The sequence below is a fragment of the Falco naumanni genome, chromosome 18, assembly GCF_017639655.2.
Source record: "Falco naumanni isolate bFalNau1 chromosome 18, bFalNau1.pat, whole genome shotgun sequence".
In the NCBI taxonomy this organism is placed as follows: Eukaryota; Metazoa; Chordata; class Aves; order Falconiformes; family Falconidae; genus Falco; species Falco naumanni.
Genome location: NC_054071.1, coordinates 3,620,217 through 3,637,469, shown reverse-complemented (window position 1 = coordinate 3,637,469; position 17,253 = coordinate 3,620,217). Strand labels below are relative to the sequence as shown.

At 67.8% G+C, this 17,253-nt stretch overlaps 1 protein-coding gene and 1 long non-coding RNA gene across 3 annotated transcripts; one reads left to right on the top strand and one right to left on the bottom strand.

The window, feature by feature from the left end:
• Window positions 1-142: 142 nt before the first annotated feature.
• On the bottom strand, window positions 143-7,936 carry HAP1 (huntingtin associated protein 1). Of its 2 annotated transcripts, XM_040617386.1 has the most exons (15): window positions 7,341-7,936; window positions 5,417-5,493; window positions 5,174-5,290; window positions 4,960-5,060; window positions 4,628-4,736; window positions 4,413-4,491; window positions 4,143-4,273; window positions 3,989-4,063; window positions 3,759-3,896; window positions 3,609-3,676; window positions 3,358-3,525; window positions 2,836-3,149; window positions 2,517-2,735; window positions 1,978-2,080; window positions 143-1,194 (listed from the first exon to the last, which is right to left on the bottom strand). In XM_040617386.1, exons 1-15 carry the CDS (start codon window positions 7,807-7,809, stop codon window positions 795-797), a joined length of 2,568 nt encoding a protein of 855 aa, XP_040473320.1. In that variant the 5' UTR covers window positions 7,810-7,936; the 3' UTR covers window positions 143-794. The 2 variants fall into 2 exon arrangements, with proteins under 2 accessions (XP_040473320.1, XP_040473321.1); XM_040617387.1 differs by lacking the exon at window positions 1,978-2,080 and having other exon boundaries at window positions 1,030-1,194.
• A 163-nt stretch (window positions 7,937-8,099) lies between these two features.
• LOC121098897 lies at window positions 8,100-17,247 on the top strand. The gene is made up of 3 exons (XR_005831367.1): window positions 8,100-10,032; window positions 11,035-11,212; window positions 16,873-17,247. It is a non-coding gene; the product is annotated as an uncharacterized LOC121098897 (long non-coding RNA).
• Window positions 17,248-17,253: the final 6 nt, after the last annotated feature.

Sequence of the window (17,253 nt, the reverse complement as noted above, 5' to 3'; positions counted from 1 at the left end):
AAAGCTTTGGCACTACGGCTGCTGCTGCTCGTGTCTTTGCTGGGAAGAGCTGGGAGGGGGCACAGTCGGGTGGGCTTCACCCCCAGCCCCACCAGGAAGCGCAGGGCAGAGAGATGCAACAGCAGAGACATGGCACACCGCATGAGCTGCTTCGTGACTTCACATTTATTTAACAGGGGACGGGGCACGGCCGGAGCAACCGCTACATCCTGAGAAATACCCACCACCCGTGTCTCCCGAGCCAGGGGGGGGGGCTGCTGCTACTGCTATTGCATGGGCAGGAAAACGTTTAAAACCACTATTCCCTTTAAAAACCAGCCGAGATGCTGGGCCTGGGGTGGGGGTCTCACCTCGGCTCAGATCGGTCCTCCCGAGCCCCCCAAAGGGCCGAGCTGCCCTTTGCTCCTCCGACAGGCTCCACAGAAGTAGGAACAGTTTATTGCCAGCAAGCGGCTCCTGCGAAGGGTCCGTACCCCCCCCAGCGGGGGACAGGGAGAGCCGGAACCCCCTGCCCAGAGCTGCCCCCCCCCGAGCATCACCACACACAGCTCCAGGTACACAGGACCCCTGCCCCAGCGTAACACGGGGCCAGGGAGCATCGCACTGGGGCCACGGGGCACCACAGGGGGTCTGTCCTTGCAGCCAGGGCAAAGCCCCTCGATCCGGGGCTGGGGGTGCTGCAGGTCCTGGGGCAGCACCAGGGCTGAGGCTGACAGCCTGGCCCGTCTCCATTCCCAGTGGATGGGGACAAAGGGGACGAGTCTCATCCTGAGCTTGGGGGCTCCGCAGCACCGTCAGGTCAGCACGCCCCGGGCTCTCCCACGCTCCACTCGGGCGTAGGACATCTCCCCTCTGGCCACCACCTTGTCCAGCCCCAGACGCCGCAGATTCTCCACCAGGTTCAAGCTGAAGATGCTGCTCCTGGGTGGGGGTCTGTCCTGCCCCCCGGGCGCAGGGAAGGGCCGGGTGTCAGCGTGCTGGAGGTCCTGAGAGGGGAGCTGGAGGGGCCACTGCGGCCCCAGTCCTGGCACTGAGGCAGAGATGCCCTGCACCAGCAAGAGCCTGACAAGTCCCAGGGGGGTGCTCGGGGGTCCGGGGCCAGGTGTCAGCGTGGGGTAAGACAGGTCCGGTGAGGGGCTGCCAGGGCTCAGCCCCGCAAGGGGCCCACAAGAAGGCACGACGGCGTTATACAGACTGGAGGGGAAGAGAGAGGAGAAGTGGGGGTCAGTGGGGGGTCCTGTCCTGGGGGATGCTGCCGCAGGTGTCGGGGGGGCCTCAGGCAGAGCAGGGCCCCCTTTCCTCCTTCTCACATGCTCATTCAGCTAATGGGAGACCCCCATGCTTGCAGCATTGCCCAGGGCCCCCAAGCTGATGGCGCGGTGCTGGGGGGGCTGCAGCCATAGTCATCCCCCCCCCAGCTCCCAGGCAGCCAGGAGGGGACAGGTCGCGGTTGCTGCTCCACAAGCATTTTTGCAAACATGCAGGGTTTTGTCTAACAGCGCAGTGAACTCCAGCTCACACCAACCCCCAACAAGCCTTGGAGGGGCTCATTAGGGCTAAGTAACAGTGCTCATTAATTAACGGGCAGCCCAGTGCCTGGCTGGGGGAAAGGTCCTGGCTGATGCACAAGTGCAGGGAGGAGGAAGCCACGTCTGCTCCCAGGGAAGGAAAGTCCCTGCCCGTGCCAGGAGCCAACGCTGCTCCATCCCTGGGGACCTGTGGTCCAGGCTCTCCTTCCCATGGGGGTGCTGCAGCACAGAGGGGGGGGGGCTGGTCCCAGCAGCCTGGGGGGTGCACATCCCCAGGCACACAGCCACTCATGCAACCACATTTGGGGACATTTCAAGCGCCAGGCGTGGCTCAGGGGCTGCAGGCGGCTTCGAGCTGCACAGGGCCAGGCATGAGGAGAGGAGAGGGCTGGGGGAGGGCAGGGGGCTGGGGTGGCAGTGCAGGCGGTGGGAGGGCCACGCGCCTTACCTGGGTGTCACAGTGGTGATCTCAGTGGTGGGGTGGAGGATGTGGCAGGTGGTGATGGTGAAGGTAGACAGGGTCTGGGGAAGGTTGTTAACAGAGAGGAACACTGGAAGGGACAGGAGACACGGGGTTAACGGGGAGGGGGGGGGCGGCACGACACAGACGGAGAGCAGGGCTCTGGGCAGAGGGGGGGCGAAGCTGGGCTGGGAGCTGCCACCCCCAGCAGAAAGCTGCATGCACGGGGCACAGCTCCAGCAGCAGTTAGCTCCGGCGCTTGCTCCGAGAAGCACAACTGGGAGCAGGACCTGAGGCTGCTCCCAGACCTGTCCCTTGCAGGCGGCCGGGCACACTCGCATGCCAGCTGTGGGACAGCCCTCCTGCAGGTGCGGCTGCAGGAGCATCCCTGCGGGGACAGACGGGTGGCAGGGACAGGCTGCTGCAAGAGGGGGGGAGAGGGCGGCGGGGGGTGGGGGACAGCCTGGGCAGGAGGGCAGGAGCATCCTGGGGGCCGCGTCCCCTCCGGCCCCTTGCCCCGCGCTCACCCCCAGGGCGCTCCTTGGCTTTGGCAGGCATTGAGGTAGGGAGCAGCTGGAAGGAGCCGGCGTCCACGTCGTCCTCCTCCAGGTCGTTGAGGCTGTAGACCTCCTCCAGGTCAATGTCCAGCTGCCTGAAGTCTTTGGTGAGCACCCCGGGACGGGGCACCAGGATCCCACCCAGGTTGGGCCGTGCCAGCTGCTGCCAGTGGTGGAGAGTCACAGAGCCTGGGTGGGGAGGGACACAGCCAGGGGGGATCAGCTGGTGTCGTGGGACCCCCCCCAGCAACTCCGGCTCTGCACACTGGGAAGCCCCCCACCCCCTCACCTTCCAGGGGCTTCACAATCTGCAGCTTGTCAGGCAGGTAGGTGAGGGAGCTGAGGGAAAAGCCGGAGCCAGCGGTGAGCTCCGAGCCCCCTGAGTAGTTGGTCCCGGTGAAGATGATGCTCTCATTGGGGGTGAGGAAGCCACTGGAGCTCTCACCATCCCTCAGCCGCCAAAGCTTGCGCTCCCGCTCGGCCTCGAAGAAGGAACGTTCCTCCGAGGCATGGCTCTGCTGCCGCACCGACAGCCGCTGCACCGCTGCCTCCAGGTCCTGCTGCCCGGGGGCCGCCCGGGGCTCCTCTCCGGCCCCCTCGGCCCTGCCAGCAGGCGCACATTAGGGTGCTTGGGGCCACAGTCCTGCACCACCCCCCACCATGCCAGACCCCAGCCAGCAGCAGGATCCAGCCACGCGTGCCCCCCGCCCCCTCCCCAGGCTGGCCACATTGATTAATGCTCCGATGGGATCAACATCTCGCCAAGAGCCCAGCTCCATCCCGCCCAGCCCGCTCCCGCTGCAGCACTCACTGGGTGCCCCCTGGGCCGGAGCAGCTGGTGTGGGGGGTGCTGGCCCCTCCGGAGGTGGCAGCTGACAACTGCTTGGAGCCCGGCATGTTGTGGGGAGACTCTGAGCAAGACTTGGCTTTGGCCGCCTGGTTCACCGCTTTCACCGTCTCAAAGACGCGCCGGTAGCTCCTGCGGGCAGGGACGGACCCTTGAGCCAGCCCCCCCAGACCCTGCCTCATGGGCCAGCACACGCCACCGCTGCCAGCACTCACTTGTAGTCCGAGGAGGAGCTGTCTGCCCCCTTCCTCATCGTCCCCTTGATCTCAGCCGCCAGCGAGTCCTGGAGACATGGGGGACCCGGTGTCAGCAGAGGGGAGAGCGGAGCCCTCCACCCCCCCACCCTGCCCGTGCCCCCCGCTCACCACGGGCAGGAGGCTGGGAGCGCCGTAGCGGCTGACGGTGCTGTTGGGCAGGCTGCGGCTGCGCAGGCTCTTGACCTCCTCCTGGGCCTCCTGCAGCATCCCGCCGCACTCCGTGTACTTCTCCTGCAGGTCCCGCAGCTGCGGGCACGGGCACAGCTCAGGCATGGCCCGGGCAGAACAGGACCCCCCAGCAGCTGGGGCACCCACAGCGGGACCCTTGCAGGGCTCACCTCCATCCGCAGCTGTTGCTGCACCTCCTTGGCCACAGCCAGGTGCTGCTGGAGCTCCTCCACCTCCGAGCCGTACTGTGGACAGAGTGGGCAGGTCAGGGGGCTGTGCCCCGTGCTCCCCTGGCACCCCCCGGCACGGGCAGCGGACACTCACCGTGCGGCACTTCTGCTGCAGGTCCGCGACCTGCGCCAGGAGCTGGCTGATGTCCTCCTGCTGCCGCGCCGTGTCCTCCACCTTGCGGGCCAGCTCGTTGGAAAGGTAAACCACCTGCTGGCTCGCTTCGGCTGGGGGAGACCCGGGGTCCATCAGCACCAGGGCACGGCCCCCCAGCCCCAGCCCATGCAGCAATGCTGGGCAGTGCCTGCAGACCCCCCAGCCCAAGCGCGGAGAGGAGCTGCCCCCGGCGAGCCCACCCCCACGTACAGAACTGCTCCACACAGTCAATCATCAGCTGCTGCTCCTGGTCCTCGTACTGACAGGTCTCGGTTGCGATGTTGGTGGCCTGGGGGAGAGGGTCGGAGGGGCTGAGTGCGACAGGCAGGACCTGCAGCCTCCCCAGGGCCCAGCTCAGGCCCCCAGCAGCGAGTGGGGCAGAGGTGGGCACAGAGAGGGGCGTCCCACCAGCCGGCTCCGCTCACCTCCATGCGAAGCTTCTGGTTCTCCTCCTCCAGGCACTTGAGTTTCTGCTGCAGCGTGTCGTACTGGAAGTACTGCTGCAGGGACAGCGAGGACTCGTGCCGGCGCAGCCTGCAGATGGCAGGGAGGGCGCTGAGCACCTGCAGTGTGGGCAGGATGGGGCTGCCCACCCAGCACCCTGCCCCCAGCTCCCAGGCAGGCATTTGCAGCAGGGAAAGGACCACCAGCCCTGGTGCTACCCCAGGGTGGTGATGGCTCCTGCCCAATGTTTCTGCACAGCCCCCCAGGAGCAGCCCTGCCCTGAGCGAGCGGTGGGACAGGGACCCCCACTCACGGTGTGGAGGTGGTGGAGGTGGGCTCGCTCTCCTCCGTCGTCGTGGTGTAGAAGTGGAGCAGGTCGTCCCGCATGGAGACCTCGTGGCGCAGCTGCGCAATCTGGGAGGGGAAGGGGCTTTCAGGGCATGGTCGAGGGGACCACAGCCACCCCTGGCCCCCAGCCCAGGCACACAGGGGGCTGAGCCCAGGACCCCGGCCCCAGGGGCCGTTACCTCCTCTTTGGCCAACTCCAGCTGCTCCTCCAGCAGCTCGTTGCGCTCAGTCAGGCCCCGGTTCTGCTTCAGCAGGGACTGCCCGATGCGCGCTGCTAGCTCCAGGTCCCGCTCCTTCTGCAAGGGGCAGGGCTGTGTCATCCGGGGCCCATCCCCTGCTCTGCCCCCTACCCCCCAGCCCTCACCCACCCCTGCATCCCTGAGGTCCCATCGGTCCCCATGCCAGGCCAGGCACCAGCATACCTCATCCAGCAGGTTGGTGACAGCATCAATGTCGTGGTAGGTTTTTGTGATCCTGACCACCCGCTCAGTGCACAGGACTGGGGGAGAAGGGAGAAAGGAGAAGGGTGAGACCTCCCCACACTGCGTCCCCCTGCTGCCTCCTGCCCCATGTCACTGCTGCCCATCAGCTGCCCTGCACGGTGGAGGGGACAGGAGGTGGCTGCTGCAGGTGACACGAGGCTGCTCCGTGCTGGTCACCAAAAAGGAGTTTTTATCTGCTTGGCAGCACCAGCCGTGGCGCAGGGCAGAGGCAGGCAGGGATGCTCACAGCTGTGACAGCATCACGGCAAACGGGATGTTCCCACCTCGCCCCCCAACCCTGCCCACATCCTGGGGCAGCAGGAAAGATGCTGACCCCCCCCCCCCTCGCTGCACCCACCACCCCAGTCTGGACATAGTGCCAGCCCCACCACGGGACACAGGGATACGGGAAGGAGGGATGGGGAACAGCAGGCAGCAGAGATGGGATCAGAGGCGACATCTCTGGCATAAAGCAGGCTGGAGCTCCAGTATAAATAGCAGTGGGTGGCACCACACCGAGCTGGGCTCACAGGCAGCGTCCCCTCCAATCTGTCCCCAGCCCCCTCCCCCAGATCTCCCCCTGGGAAGCCAGCCCTGCCCTAGTTTCTCCCTGGAGAAGCTGGCCAAGGCAGAGTGCATCCTCTCAGGATGCTGCACCCCACACCCACCCGATGCCCCTCCAGCTGCAGCAGCGCAGCAATCCACGCTGAGCCACAGGGCAAAGGCAGCTGCAGGAGCACAAGCCGGTGCAAGGGCACAAGCAGTTGCAGGCAGGTCATCTCAGTATCGAGCAGCTGCATCGAGCTGGGCCCCAGCTAAAGCTCTGCCTCCCCCCCTGCCGTTATCTGGGTCTCTGGCAGGGAGAAGTGGCGTGAGGATGGGGACGTCTGTCCCCCCAGCACCAATTCTGCCAACTGTGCCTGCAGAAGCTGCCAGACAGTGCCGGGCACGCACCCAGATGGCAGCGCTGGGGCTGCACGGTGGGAGCGAGCTGGCAGTGAGCACGAAGCCCCAGACCCTGCCTGCACCCCGGGCCCTGCCTGCACCCCACAGCTGCTCCCAACGCCGCCTTTGATGTCCAGCTGCCCCCAGTGCCCGTGCCTCAGTTTCCCCTGCAGAGCAGCGCCAGCTGCACTCAGAGCCTGCACCTGCACCCCCAGCCGTGGCAACACTCCCCAGCTGGGCAGACAAAGTGGGTTAACTGGAGAGGCTCAGTCACACAAATCCCATTACGCCCCAGCCGGGGTTGTGTAATGGCGTGCGCGTGTTGTCATGGCAAAGCCCCCACCTGACACCCCCATCCCACCGGGTCCCCCACTGCCCCGGGTGCTGGCCCCGCACCCCCGTGGGCACGTAGCCCAGCGGGCACGTCCGTGGGGAGAGGGGCTGACCCCCGCCCCAGCGGGGGCTGTGCCCTGCAGGGGTCCCCGACTGCACCTCGTCAGGCCCCTGAGCCATTAATTGGAAATAATTAGAGCATGAGCATCGTTACAGTTTGAGCGAGCAGCAGGGCCTGGGACGCACCGGGGGCTGCAGCGCTGGCAAACACATCAACCCCCGCCCCACCGCGGGCCTGATCCGGCGCAACGCGGGGACCCGCGCCCCACGGCGGGGCACAGCCCCATCCCCACGCCCCCCCCCCCGGCCCCCTGCCCGCTCCCCCCCGCGGGGACAGCCCTCCCAGCGCTCAGGGTGGCCCAGCGGCCCCCAAGGGACCCGGCGCGGTCAGGGGGGCCGGGGCTGCGCACCCCGCGGCGGGAGACGCACGGACCGGGCGAGGAGGGGGGGGGGGGGGGGGGGGGGGGGGGGGTGGGTGTCACAGCACCCGCCCGGGGGAAGAGACCCCGGCCCGAGCCGCCCTCACCTTCCTCCAGTTCCCGGGCGAGGGGGTCGGCGCCGGCGCCCCGCTCCGCGTTCCCGTTCAGCTCGTCGTAGGCGGCGGGGCTGCTCCAGATCTCCATCCTGCCGTGCCGAGCCGAGCCCACCGCAGCGCAGCGCAGCCCAGCCCACCGCAGCCGCCCAGCCCAGCCCACCGCAGCCGAACCGAGCCGTGCCGAGCCGAGCCCACCGCAGCCGAACCGAGCCGTGCCGAGCCGAGCCCACCGCAGCCGCCCAGCCGAGCCGAGCCAGTCGCTCCCGCCCCTATTTATAGGGTCGCCCCGTCTCCGCGCACCTGCCGGGAGCGTCCCACCGCGGCGGGGCCGGGGCTGGGGGCGGGGCCGGGGGCTCCCCCCGCTCCCCCCGCGGCGTGGGGAGGCTCGCTGCTGCACGCTCCCCCGAAAGGCCTTGGGGACACGGTCCCCGTCAGGGTGTCCCCGGGGCATGCTCTCCATCAGGCACCCCAGGCGCCCTGGGGACCCACTGGGACAATCCTGCTCAGCCCTGGGGTGCTGGTGCAGCTGGGCTCTGTGTCCCGCCTCTCGCCCCCCAGCCTGTGGATGTGGGGGGGTCTGGGCACGCGGGTCCCCACGGGTGGTGGTGAGTGCTGACCACCGAGAGGGGACACTGAAGGGTCACCGGTCCCTGAGCAGCAGCTGCGCTGGGCTGACCCAACGGGTCACACACAGACGGCGGCTTCTGCCCCTTAGGAGGGATGAGGGGAGGTCTCGGGTCCTTCCCTCAAGCCCCGGGCTGCAGGGCTGGGGTCCCCGGCACGGCCGGCTTATGCCCGGGTACAGCCTTTGCCACAGCTCCCTGCCCCGTGCCAGGCCAGGCCTGGGTCCCACACGGCCCACCGCAAATCCTGCATGTGCGGGTGCCCAGTGCGGTGCTGGGACCTGCCAGGTCCCCAAGCCAGCAAAGGGCTTTTCCATCCCCCTCCAACCTGCCCTGCTCAGCACCCCCCTACTCTGAGCATGGGCCCCCCCGGGCCCCATCCAGGCTGCCCCACGCTCCCTGGCTGGCACACTCAGCACCCCCACAACCACACTTGTGCGAAGGCAGCACCGAAGCAGAAGAGCTGAATAAATCATCCCGTGCTGAATTATGGAGGAGCTGGCTGGCACGTAACACAAGCCTCACTGCTGGGGGGGGCAGCGGGGCTGCACCGAAGACCCCATGCCACAGCACCACAACGCACTGAGCGTGATGCTGGTAACGCCAACGTAGGTACTGCCTGCCCCCATCACCTGTCCCAGTGTTGTTTCTCATTAGTACCGAATTAATCGATGAATCGGCGAGGCTGGGGGCTGGAGCTGCCCCTCATCATCGCATGGTGCTTTTATTTGCCTGCTGGACCCCCACCACCTGGGACCCTGACCCAAACCGCGTCCTGCTGTAACCACTGGACCCTCCGTCCCAGCCTCTCCCTCCTCCTTGCACCGGTGTTTCTGCCGAGTGGGAGGACAGGGACCCGGCCAGCTCACCTGGGCACCCACCCCCAGGGACCCCAAGGACTCAAGTGAGCATCTTGGCATCCACGGGCAGGAGACGCTTCTTCCTAATCCCCTCCCCAGGGATTTGCTCCTCCGGGCAGGTCCCCTGCGTCTCTGCACAAGCAGATTACAGGGGGCTATTTCTGATGGCGGCTTAGAGGTTTGGGTAAAGGGATGAGGCGGCGCGGGCCCCCTCCGCACCAGCACATGCTGGTGGCACTGGAGGCACAGAGGAACGCGACCCGTGAGGCACCCAGTGCTGAGCAGGGCTGTGCCCACGGGGAGGGGATGGGGGTGCCTGGGGTCCTGCTGAGTGCCCTGCTCCCTGCCCTGTGGCGTGCAAACGGGATTTGGGGCTCAACCCCTTACGCTGTTGCTGCAGGGTAGGGGGGTGCTGATGGCTGGGGGCTGCACCCCGCTGCCTGCCGAACAGGGAGGGGAGCAGCTGGATGGGGAAGGCTGCAAGCAGAAGCAGGGCACGGCAGGGGGTTGTCCCCAGCGCAGCCTGCCGCAGGCAGGGGGGTGGGAGCGGGGCCAGCAGGCTGGCTGGGCCCCCAGCCCCATCTGTCTCCTGCTGCCCCACATCCATCCCCCAGCCCCTTGCTCTAATCCCGTCCCCGTCACGCGTGGGCCAGAGGCAGACACAAAGCAGAGATAATCCCCCTGTCCCCCCGCCGCTGACCCTCGACCCCACATCCTGAGCGGGGCTGGCTGCACCACCACAGGGCATCGTCCCCCCCGACCATGGGGGCTGTGAGTGTCTCCCCCCAGGCACCCACACCCCACCGCTCCGGGGGCTTTGCTGGCAGCAGTGGCCCTGTGCCCACCTCGGCCACTCCAGGCTGTCAGGTTTGGTGGGGCAGTGGCCATGGGGGTCACCGGCACCCGTCCCCCTGCCAGTGTCCCACCCCAGAGAGGCACGGCACAGGGCAGGGGGTCCCGGGGTACAACGGGGGCTGCCTTCGAGCATCCGGCTCAGCCCAGCAGAAGCTGCTCCCAGAATTAGCCCGGGATGTTCTGGCCAAGGAAATCCAGCCCATCAATCCCATTAGCAGGATTAGCTCCTGCGCTGCCCCGGCCCAGTGCCACCAGTCCTGCCTGTGCCCGCTGCCCTCTCCAGCCCCACCGCCCCGGACGGGGCACTCACGGAAATACCGAAGGGTCTCCTCGATCTGCTGGGGGGTGAGGGGGGCCACAGGCTCTGGGGGGGCGGGGGGGACACGCAGCCAGTCCTCATGGTCATAGCCGAAGAGGGTGTCAGCCCGCAGCGTGTAGCGGGGCAGCGGCTCGCCCAGCAGGCTGATGATCTCCACCTCGGGGACATCACCGCTGCACAGGTCTGGGGACAGAGGGGCGCGGCGTCGGCCGAGGGTGGGGGGCAACCGGGACGATGGGGGTGCAGGGGGGATGCCCCACCGCAGCCCCCCGTGCACCCCTCAGCCCAGCCTGACCCCTCGGGGTTTGGAGCTGGTGCCACCAGCTGGGTCTTCCCCAAAGCCACTCGTGTGGGGACTGGGGGTGCCCCCGCAGAGTGGCGCTCAAGGACCCCCGCCCCAGCTCTCCCCGGCTCCTCCCTGACCCCACCCCCGCCCCCCGCCCCGCGCTGTCGGAGGGCGGCGTGCTGCTGCCACCTCCTGGCCACGCTCCGCCCGCCCGAGCAGTGCTGGGGACGGCGGGCGGGGGATGCCGGCGTGGGGCGGGGGATGCCGGCGTGGGGCGGGGGATGCCGGCGTGGGGCGGGGGATGCCGGCGTGGGGCGGGGGATGCCGGCGTGGGGCGGGGGATGCCGGTGTGGGGCGGGGGATGCTGACGTGGGACGGGGGATGCCGGCGTGGGGCGAGGGATGCATGGGGCAAGGGATGCTGGTGTGGGGCGAGGGATGCTGGTGTGGGACGAGGGATGCTGGCATGGTGTGAAGGATGCTGGTGTGGGGTGGGGGATGCATGGGGCAAGGGATGCTGGTGTGGGGCGGGGGATGCATGGGGCAAGGAATGCTGGTGTGGGGCGGGGGATGCATGGGGCAAGGGATGCTGGTGTGGGGTGAGGGAAGCTGGCATGGGGTGAGGGATGCTGGTGTGGGTCGAGGGATGGTGGTCTGGGGCGAGGGAGACTGTCATAGGGTGAGGGATGCCGGCATGGGGTGAGGGATGCTGGGACAGTGGCTCAGCTTTGGCCACGCCACAGGGATGGGATGAAGGACCAGGCTGGAGCTGCCCCAGCTCCTCACCCCCCTCAGCCTGGTCCCCAGGGCCACCCATCGGCACTGCCCAGCTCTACCCACCAGTGATGGTCGCAGCATCGCAGCATCTGCCTGTGCCTGACCCATGGGACGCGGGGCTGGTGTGGGGCAAGGCAGCGACAGGTGAGTCCGGGCTGGGCTGGAGGTGGCAGGCGGGTGGGTGCTGGCGGGGGGGGATCTCCTGCGGGACTGTGGTGTCCAGTTTTGCTGGCGTTACGTGGTGGGGCCGGCTGCCATGGGGAGAGGCACCTTCTCCCCCAGCTCCTTGGAGCAGCACTGGTGGGCAGCAAAGTCCCTTCTCCAGACCCTGCCTGCGGAGAAGACGCTGTTAGGGTGATGCTTTAGGGACCAAGGACACATCCTGAATCCCTGCCGGCTGGCCACACACCCTCCCCAGGGACATCTGCCAGGCTGGGGGCTTGTGGAGACCTGGACAACATGGCCAGGGCTCGGGTGCCCCTGCTCCCATGCCAGCCCGTGCCCTGCTGTGTGGACAGGGGGATGGGGGGAACAGCCAGCACTGGGGCAGCCCCAGCTCAGCCCCCACCTGCTGCTGGACGAGGGGCAGTTTTGGGGATGGCAGCGGGTCAGCGTACCTGCTCAGCGCTGCCTCTGTGGCGGCTGCTACGTGACACGGGGGGCTCAGCACCAAAGCAAACACTTGGTCATGTCCGGATCAGCACCAGTGCCAGAGAAGGGAGACGATGCTCGGAAGGGATGGGGCAGGACCCTGCTCCCCCTGGGCTCGCTGCTGGGTCCCTGCCAGAGCGGGCAGGGGAAGGAGCCGCAGAGCCGCTCGGCAGTGGGTGAGCACAGCCTGGTGCCAGCAGGAGCCCCACCTTGGAGAGCAAAGTTCAGCTGTGATCCTCCACCCCATCAGTACCAGGATGCAGAGCAGGGACCTGCCATGTCACCCAGTGCAGGGCTGGGCAGCATCTGCAGCAGTCCCATCCCAGCCATAAACTCATCACGAGACAGGCCATAAACCCAGCACGCTCCTGCTCTCTGCAACCTCCGGTGACCCTGGCTCAGGCTGCAGCCACTGCTGGCACTGCTGGCACTGCTGGCACTGCTGGCACTGCTGGCACTGCTGGCACTGCTGGCACTGCTGCCCCTCTGTCCTGGGGGGCAAGAGCCTCCTGTGCAAGCCTCATGCCCCACCTCCATCCACCCTGCTCCCACCTCTGCTGTGGTGGGGGCTGTAGTACCAGCAGCACCTCGATCCTGGCAGCAGGTTCATGCCAGGGAATCACTGCCCCACCCCCACCCCCCCACCCCCACCCCACCCCCGCCTCCTGGCATTTGCTCGTGGCTGCTGTCACCTTCACAGCACCCAGGCCACCCTGCACCTCTCTCCAGCAGGGCCAGATCCTCCCCGGCACACAGGATGAGAACAAGACATTGTGGACACACTGAAGCACACCCACAGCCCCCCCGGCACTGGGACCACCAGACCTAGGTGGCCCAATCCTGCACCATGCTGCCTGGAGAAGAGTTCCCCAGCCCTAAACCCACCGACCCTCTCCCTCTCCCCAGCAAAGGAAGGGACCCACCGTGCCAAGGTGCCAGGCTGCTGCTGCCCCGCTCCCCGCTGCTGCTCTCTCTGGGGAGGGCGCCCAGCTGGTGAGTCAGCGCTCGGCCGGGGCTGCCAGAGCCCTGCGTCTCCTTTTGGCCCAGCTCCTGCACGTACATTAACTCTCCCCAGGGGAACCTTGTTCAGACCTGTGCAAGCAGCTCCCGCTGCCCCCAGACCCCGCTGTCCCCCCAGCCACCAGCCGGCTGAGCTGGGCACCTGCCCCACGGGAGCGGGGCGAGGGCAGGGGGATGATGGACCCGGGGCCAGGGGATGGTGGACCCGGGGCCAGGGGCAGCAGGTCCCCAGCTCCACCAGCACCCAGGTGCAGGTGCAGACATGCGCTCGCTGCTCTCTGCCCTGCCCCGCTGCCGTCACGTAGCTCCTGCCCGGGCACCTCCCTGCCCGCGCAGCCTCGCGGCAGGGCCAGGCTGGGCTCCACATGAAGCCCCTTCCCCACCGCGTGCCCCGGTGCCGATGCTCAGCGGCAGCTGAGCGGTGCTGGGGTGGCTGAGCTTGCTCTGGGCTATTTTTTCCCCTCAGCTGCTGTGGCAGGAGCCTGAGGCTGGGGGGAGGGGGGGGCTGCACCCTGCCAGGAGCCTCGGCAGGTGCCTGGGGCAGGGGGCTGCAGAGCAGCAAGACCATGTGTGGGGCGAGGGTGAGGAGGAGGCGGTGGCTCAGCCCCACTGCTGGGATGGGGTAGCTGCAGTCCTGCCCTGCCCCAGCCCAGGGGACATCCCCAGTGCCCCCCAGGCTGGGAATGTCCCTGCTGTTGTACAGGGCTGCAGCCCCCACCAGCCAGTCAGCTCCCACCCGAGGCTCAGGAGACCCCAGGTACATCTCTCCCTGCAGGCGAGGCAGTCCCATGGGCGCCTGCCGGCGTGGGGTCCCCAGCCTGGAGCTCAGCCCCGTCACCTGCGGTACGTGGTGACCCCCCGACACCCGCTGCTCTGCCCCTGCCACAGCCCTGGCCACGCCGTGGGCTCCCTGTGCCCGAGTCCCCCGCTCCCTTCCCCCCGCAGAAACATCCTCAGCAGCATCAGCCGCTTCCTGCGGAGCAGGAAAACGCTCCCCGCTCCCACGCAGGCTTCCTGGTTCAGGCGTGGGCGACCACGAAGTGCAGCCAGACCCCTGGCCACCACCGCCAAGCCCCCTCCCCAGCTGGCTGCTGCCGTGGCCAAGCCGTCCCGCAGGGCCCCGTTCCCCCAAGGACCCCATCCCCGCTGCTAAACTGGGGGAGTGGGAAAATCCCGCCTGGGCGAGGAGCCAAGGCTTCGGCAGCGAAGCGTGGAGATGTGTGTGGGTGTCAGAGCATGGGAGCGGGGCTGTGGGGGGAGCCCAGCACCAGGAGACGGGGGGAGATGAGGCAGATTCACTGTGAGGGGCTCCGGCAGCTGCCTGTGACACCCCCAGGGGACCAGTGGGGACCGGTGGGCACAGCCCAGGGCTCACCCGCTGGGGCTGCCCGGGGACTTGGGGCGCCCAGAGGTGCGGGGGCTCAGGGTGCCCGGGGCAAAGCGGGACAGTGGGGGGGAGCTGGGGGCACAGGGCACCTGGTGACAGCGGGGACCCGGTGTCCCCAGTGGGGGATGGGGTACTGGGAGAGCCAAGGGCTCAGTACACCCAAGGGGTGGGGGGGGGTACTGGGGTTCAGCGCAGCAGGGGGTCCTGGGGGGTGATAGGTCTCGGTGCATTGGGGGGGTCCCAGGGCAGCGGGTCTTGGCACCATGAGGTCGTGGGGATGGTGGGGTTCGGTGCAGTGGGGAGTCCTAGGGCAGCGGGTCCTGGGGTGGCAGGTCTCAGTGCACGGAGGGGTCCTAGGGCAGTGGGTCTCAGTGCAGCAGGGGGTCCCAGGGCAGGGGGTCCCAGGGCAGCAGATCTCAGTACAGCAGGGGGTCCTAGAGTGGGGGTCCCAGGGTGGAGGGTCTCAGTGCTCAGGGCAGTTCCTGGGTGGTGGGTCTCAGTGTAGTGGGGGGTCCCAGGGCAGGCAGTCCCAGGACAGCGGGGGTCCCGGGCCGCGGGCGTACTCACTGCTGGGCACCGCTCCCGGTGCGGAGGCGGACGCAGGGCCCTCGGACATCGCTCCCGCTGCCAACAACAGCCGCTCCCGGCAGGTGCGGAGCGTGGCTGGGCATGCCGGGACCTGTAGTCCGGCTGTCCCTGGCCTGGCTCCCTGGGGACCCCCACACGCAGCTCTGGCTGTGTAGGGTCAGGTGTCCCCCAGCCCCGCTTCCCCCCGAATCCCTGCTCCTGCTCCGGTGGGACTGGGGGCCTTGGGACGAGCAGTCCTGCCCCAGTGAGGGGACCCCAGTGTGGATGAGGGGCACGTCCCTGCCCGTGGTCCCGGGAGGTGCTGAGCCCTGTGGCCGTGCCCTGGGGATGGCCGCAGGACCCGACTCCTCCTGGGGCAGATGCTCTGGGGCATCTCCTGGCACCTTGGGGACAGCTGGATCTGACACTGGGAACATGCCTGACACCCACAGCGGAGCTGGCTGGGAACCCTGATGGGGCAGGGGGGGGGGTCCAGGCTCGGCATGGCCAAACCCCCGTCCCAGGGCACACAGCTGGAGCCCCACCTCCACCCAGGCATGGATGCTTGGGGTGCAGCAAAGTGCTGGCAGCTCTGATGGGGTCCCTGGAGACAGGGGTGAGTCTTGGCACAGACTGGGAGCAGGGGTGCTCCATCCGCTCCCCCGAGGCACCCTGGGGACCCTCCCAGCAGGACAGACAAGCCTGCAACCCGTGGAGATGCAGGTCTGGGTGCAAGAATGCTCTCCCACCTTGCACGGCCCGGGCAGTGAGGGCTGGCCTGGCTGCATCCCTGCCCACCCCTGCACAGGGGGCTGATTCCCATCGCCTGTCCCTGATCCACCTCTCGCGCTGGCAGCGGCTGCAGCAGGCAGAGGGCTGCCTGGCCCCCCAGCCCCATCCCACGGGCTGCCCTGGCCCCACTGCCCTCCGGAATCGTGCTGGGCTCTGCTGGGGCTGCCCGGAAAGCAGCTGTTGTTTTGCTCATCCCTGGTCCTGGCACAGGCTGCAGCAGGATGCGCAGCCGCATCCCTGCTGCACCGGGGCTTGGCCGTGGGTGCGGGGCTGAGCTCAGCGCAGGATGTTCCCCCGAGCCGGCGGGACAGCGCTGGAGCCAGCCCTGCTCCTGCTGCCTTTGTCCCCAGCTCAGGCTGCTACTGGGACCCCCCATGGCACGCCGCAACGGGCACGTAAACCTTCGCGTAAACCACACTCTGCAGCATCCCAGGCCCCGTGCATGGTGGGCACCCACCTCCCCGACCCCCCACGGCACGGCTGGGCGCAGCAGCGAAGCTGAGCGAACACGGGAGGACAGAGGGGTTGATGCTGGGAATGGCTGCGCCTTGGTTCCCAGCTCCCTGGGGTCACGTCCCCCATCTCCCTGCGCTGCAGCAGCCTTGGGCTGACGAGCATCTTGCCAGCAGCTGCACAGGATGAGCTGTGCCACAGGCAGAGTGTGGATCCATGGGGTGGGGGATGATGTCCTGGCTCTCCAGCTGCCTCCTGGACCTGCTGAGCCTGGACCCCCCTTGTCAGTGCTCCCAGCCAGCCCCACTGTGGGTGTCAGGGATGTTCCCAGTGTCACCATGGTGGGTATCTCACCAAAGCAAAGCAGCAGTGGCAGCACCCTGAGCCGCTGGCACGGCGCAGACATTGCCGTGTGACCTGACTCCCCTCTCCAGTTCCCTCACCTCTGCCCAAGGAGACCCCCATGCCCCTGGCCATGCCCCGCAGGATAGATGCACGGGGCAGCCGTGTGATGCCAGGGATGTGGGTATCCTGGGCCACCCACGTTCCACCCTCCCATCCCTCGGCACGTAACCCCACAGCCTCGTGCAGAGCGGGTGATCTCCTGCCTCTGGGCTCAGTCTGTGCCGCGTTGCCCCAAAAGATGCCACGGGAAAGCCTGAGGTGGCCAGCAGCATGTCCCCAGCCCTGGCCCCATGCTGAGGGGGCCACCGAGCAGATGGGCAGCCCTGAAGTTGGTGGGTAACTTCGCAAAGTTCCCACCTCTCCGTGCCTGGCACCACTCCCCATCGCCCTCCCTGGGCGCAGCTGTCAGAGCCGAGGTTCAGCTGGGAGTATTTCCTCCTGCCATCTGTTCCTGCCACCCAGCCGGGCTGCGGAAGGAGGCGACCAGGTTTGACTGAATAAATCACTTTTTTAACCTGGTTTCTTACAGCTCCATCCAGGCTTCGCTCCATCAATCAGCGGGGCTCGCTCCCAGCCGGCGCGTTTATCCCCCAGAGCTCGGGAAAGCGAACTCTGCACAGCAGCAGAGAGGAGATGCCGGTGATGCTGCCTAATGAACAAACAGCTTAATTACTGGGAGGTTTTACCTCCTGACAGCGCAGACAGACACATGGATGGAGCTGGCATGCTAACGACCCTGCAGCAAGTCGGGATGAAGCTGCTACCGGTGCTGCGAGCGGGTGGCCTGGGCCTTGCAGAGCATCGTCCCCAAAGCACGGGGAGGGACCCAGCCCGCTCGTCCCCCTGGCCACCACTGCAACCCTCGGGCAGGCACAGCAGGTGCTGAGCTGGAAACAGGCTCATCCTGCCC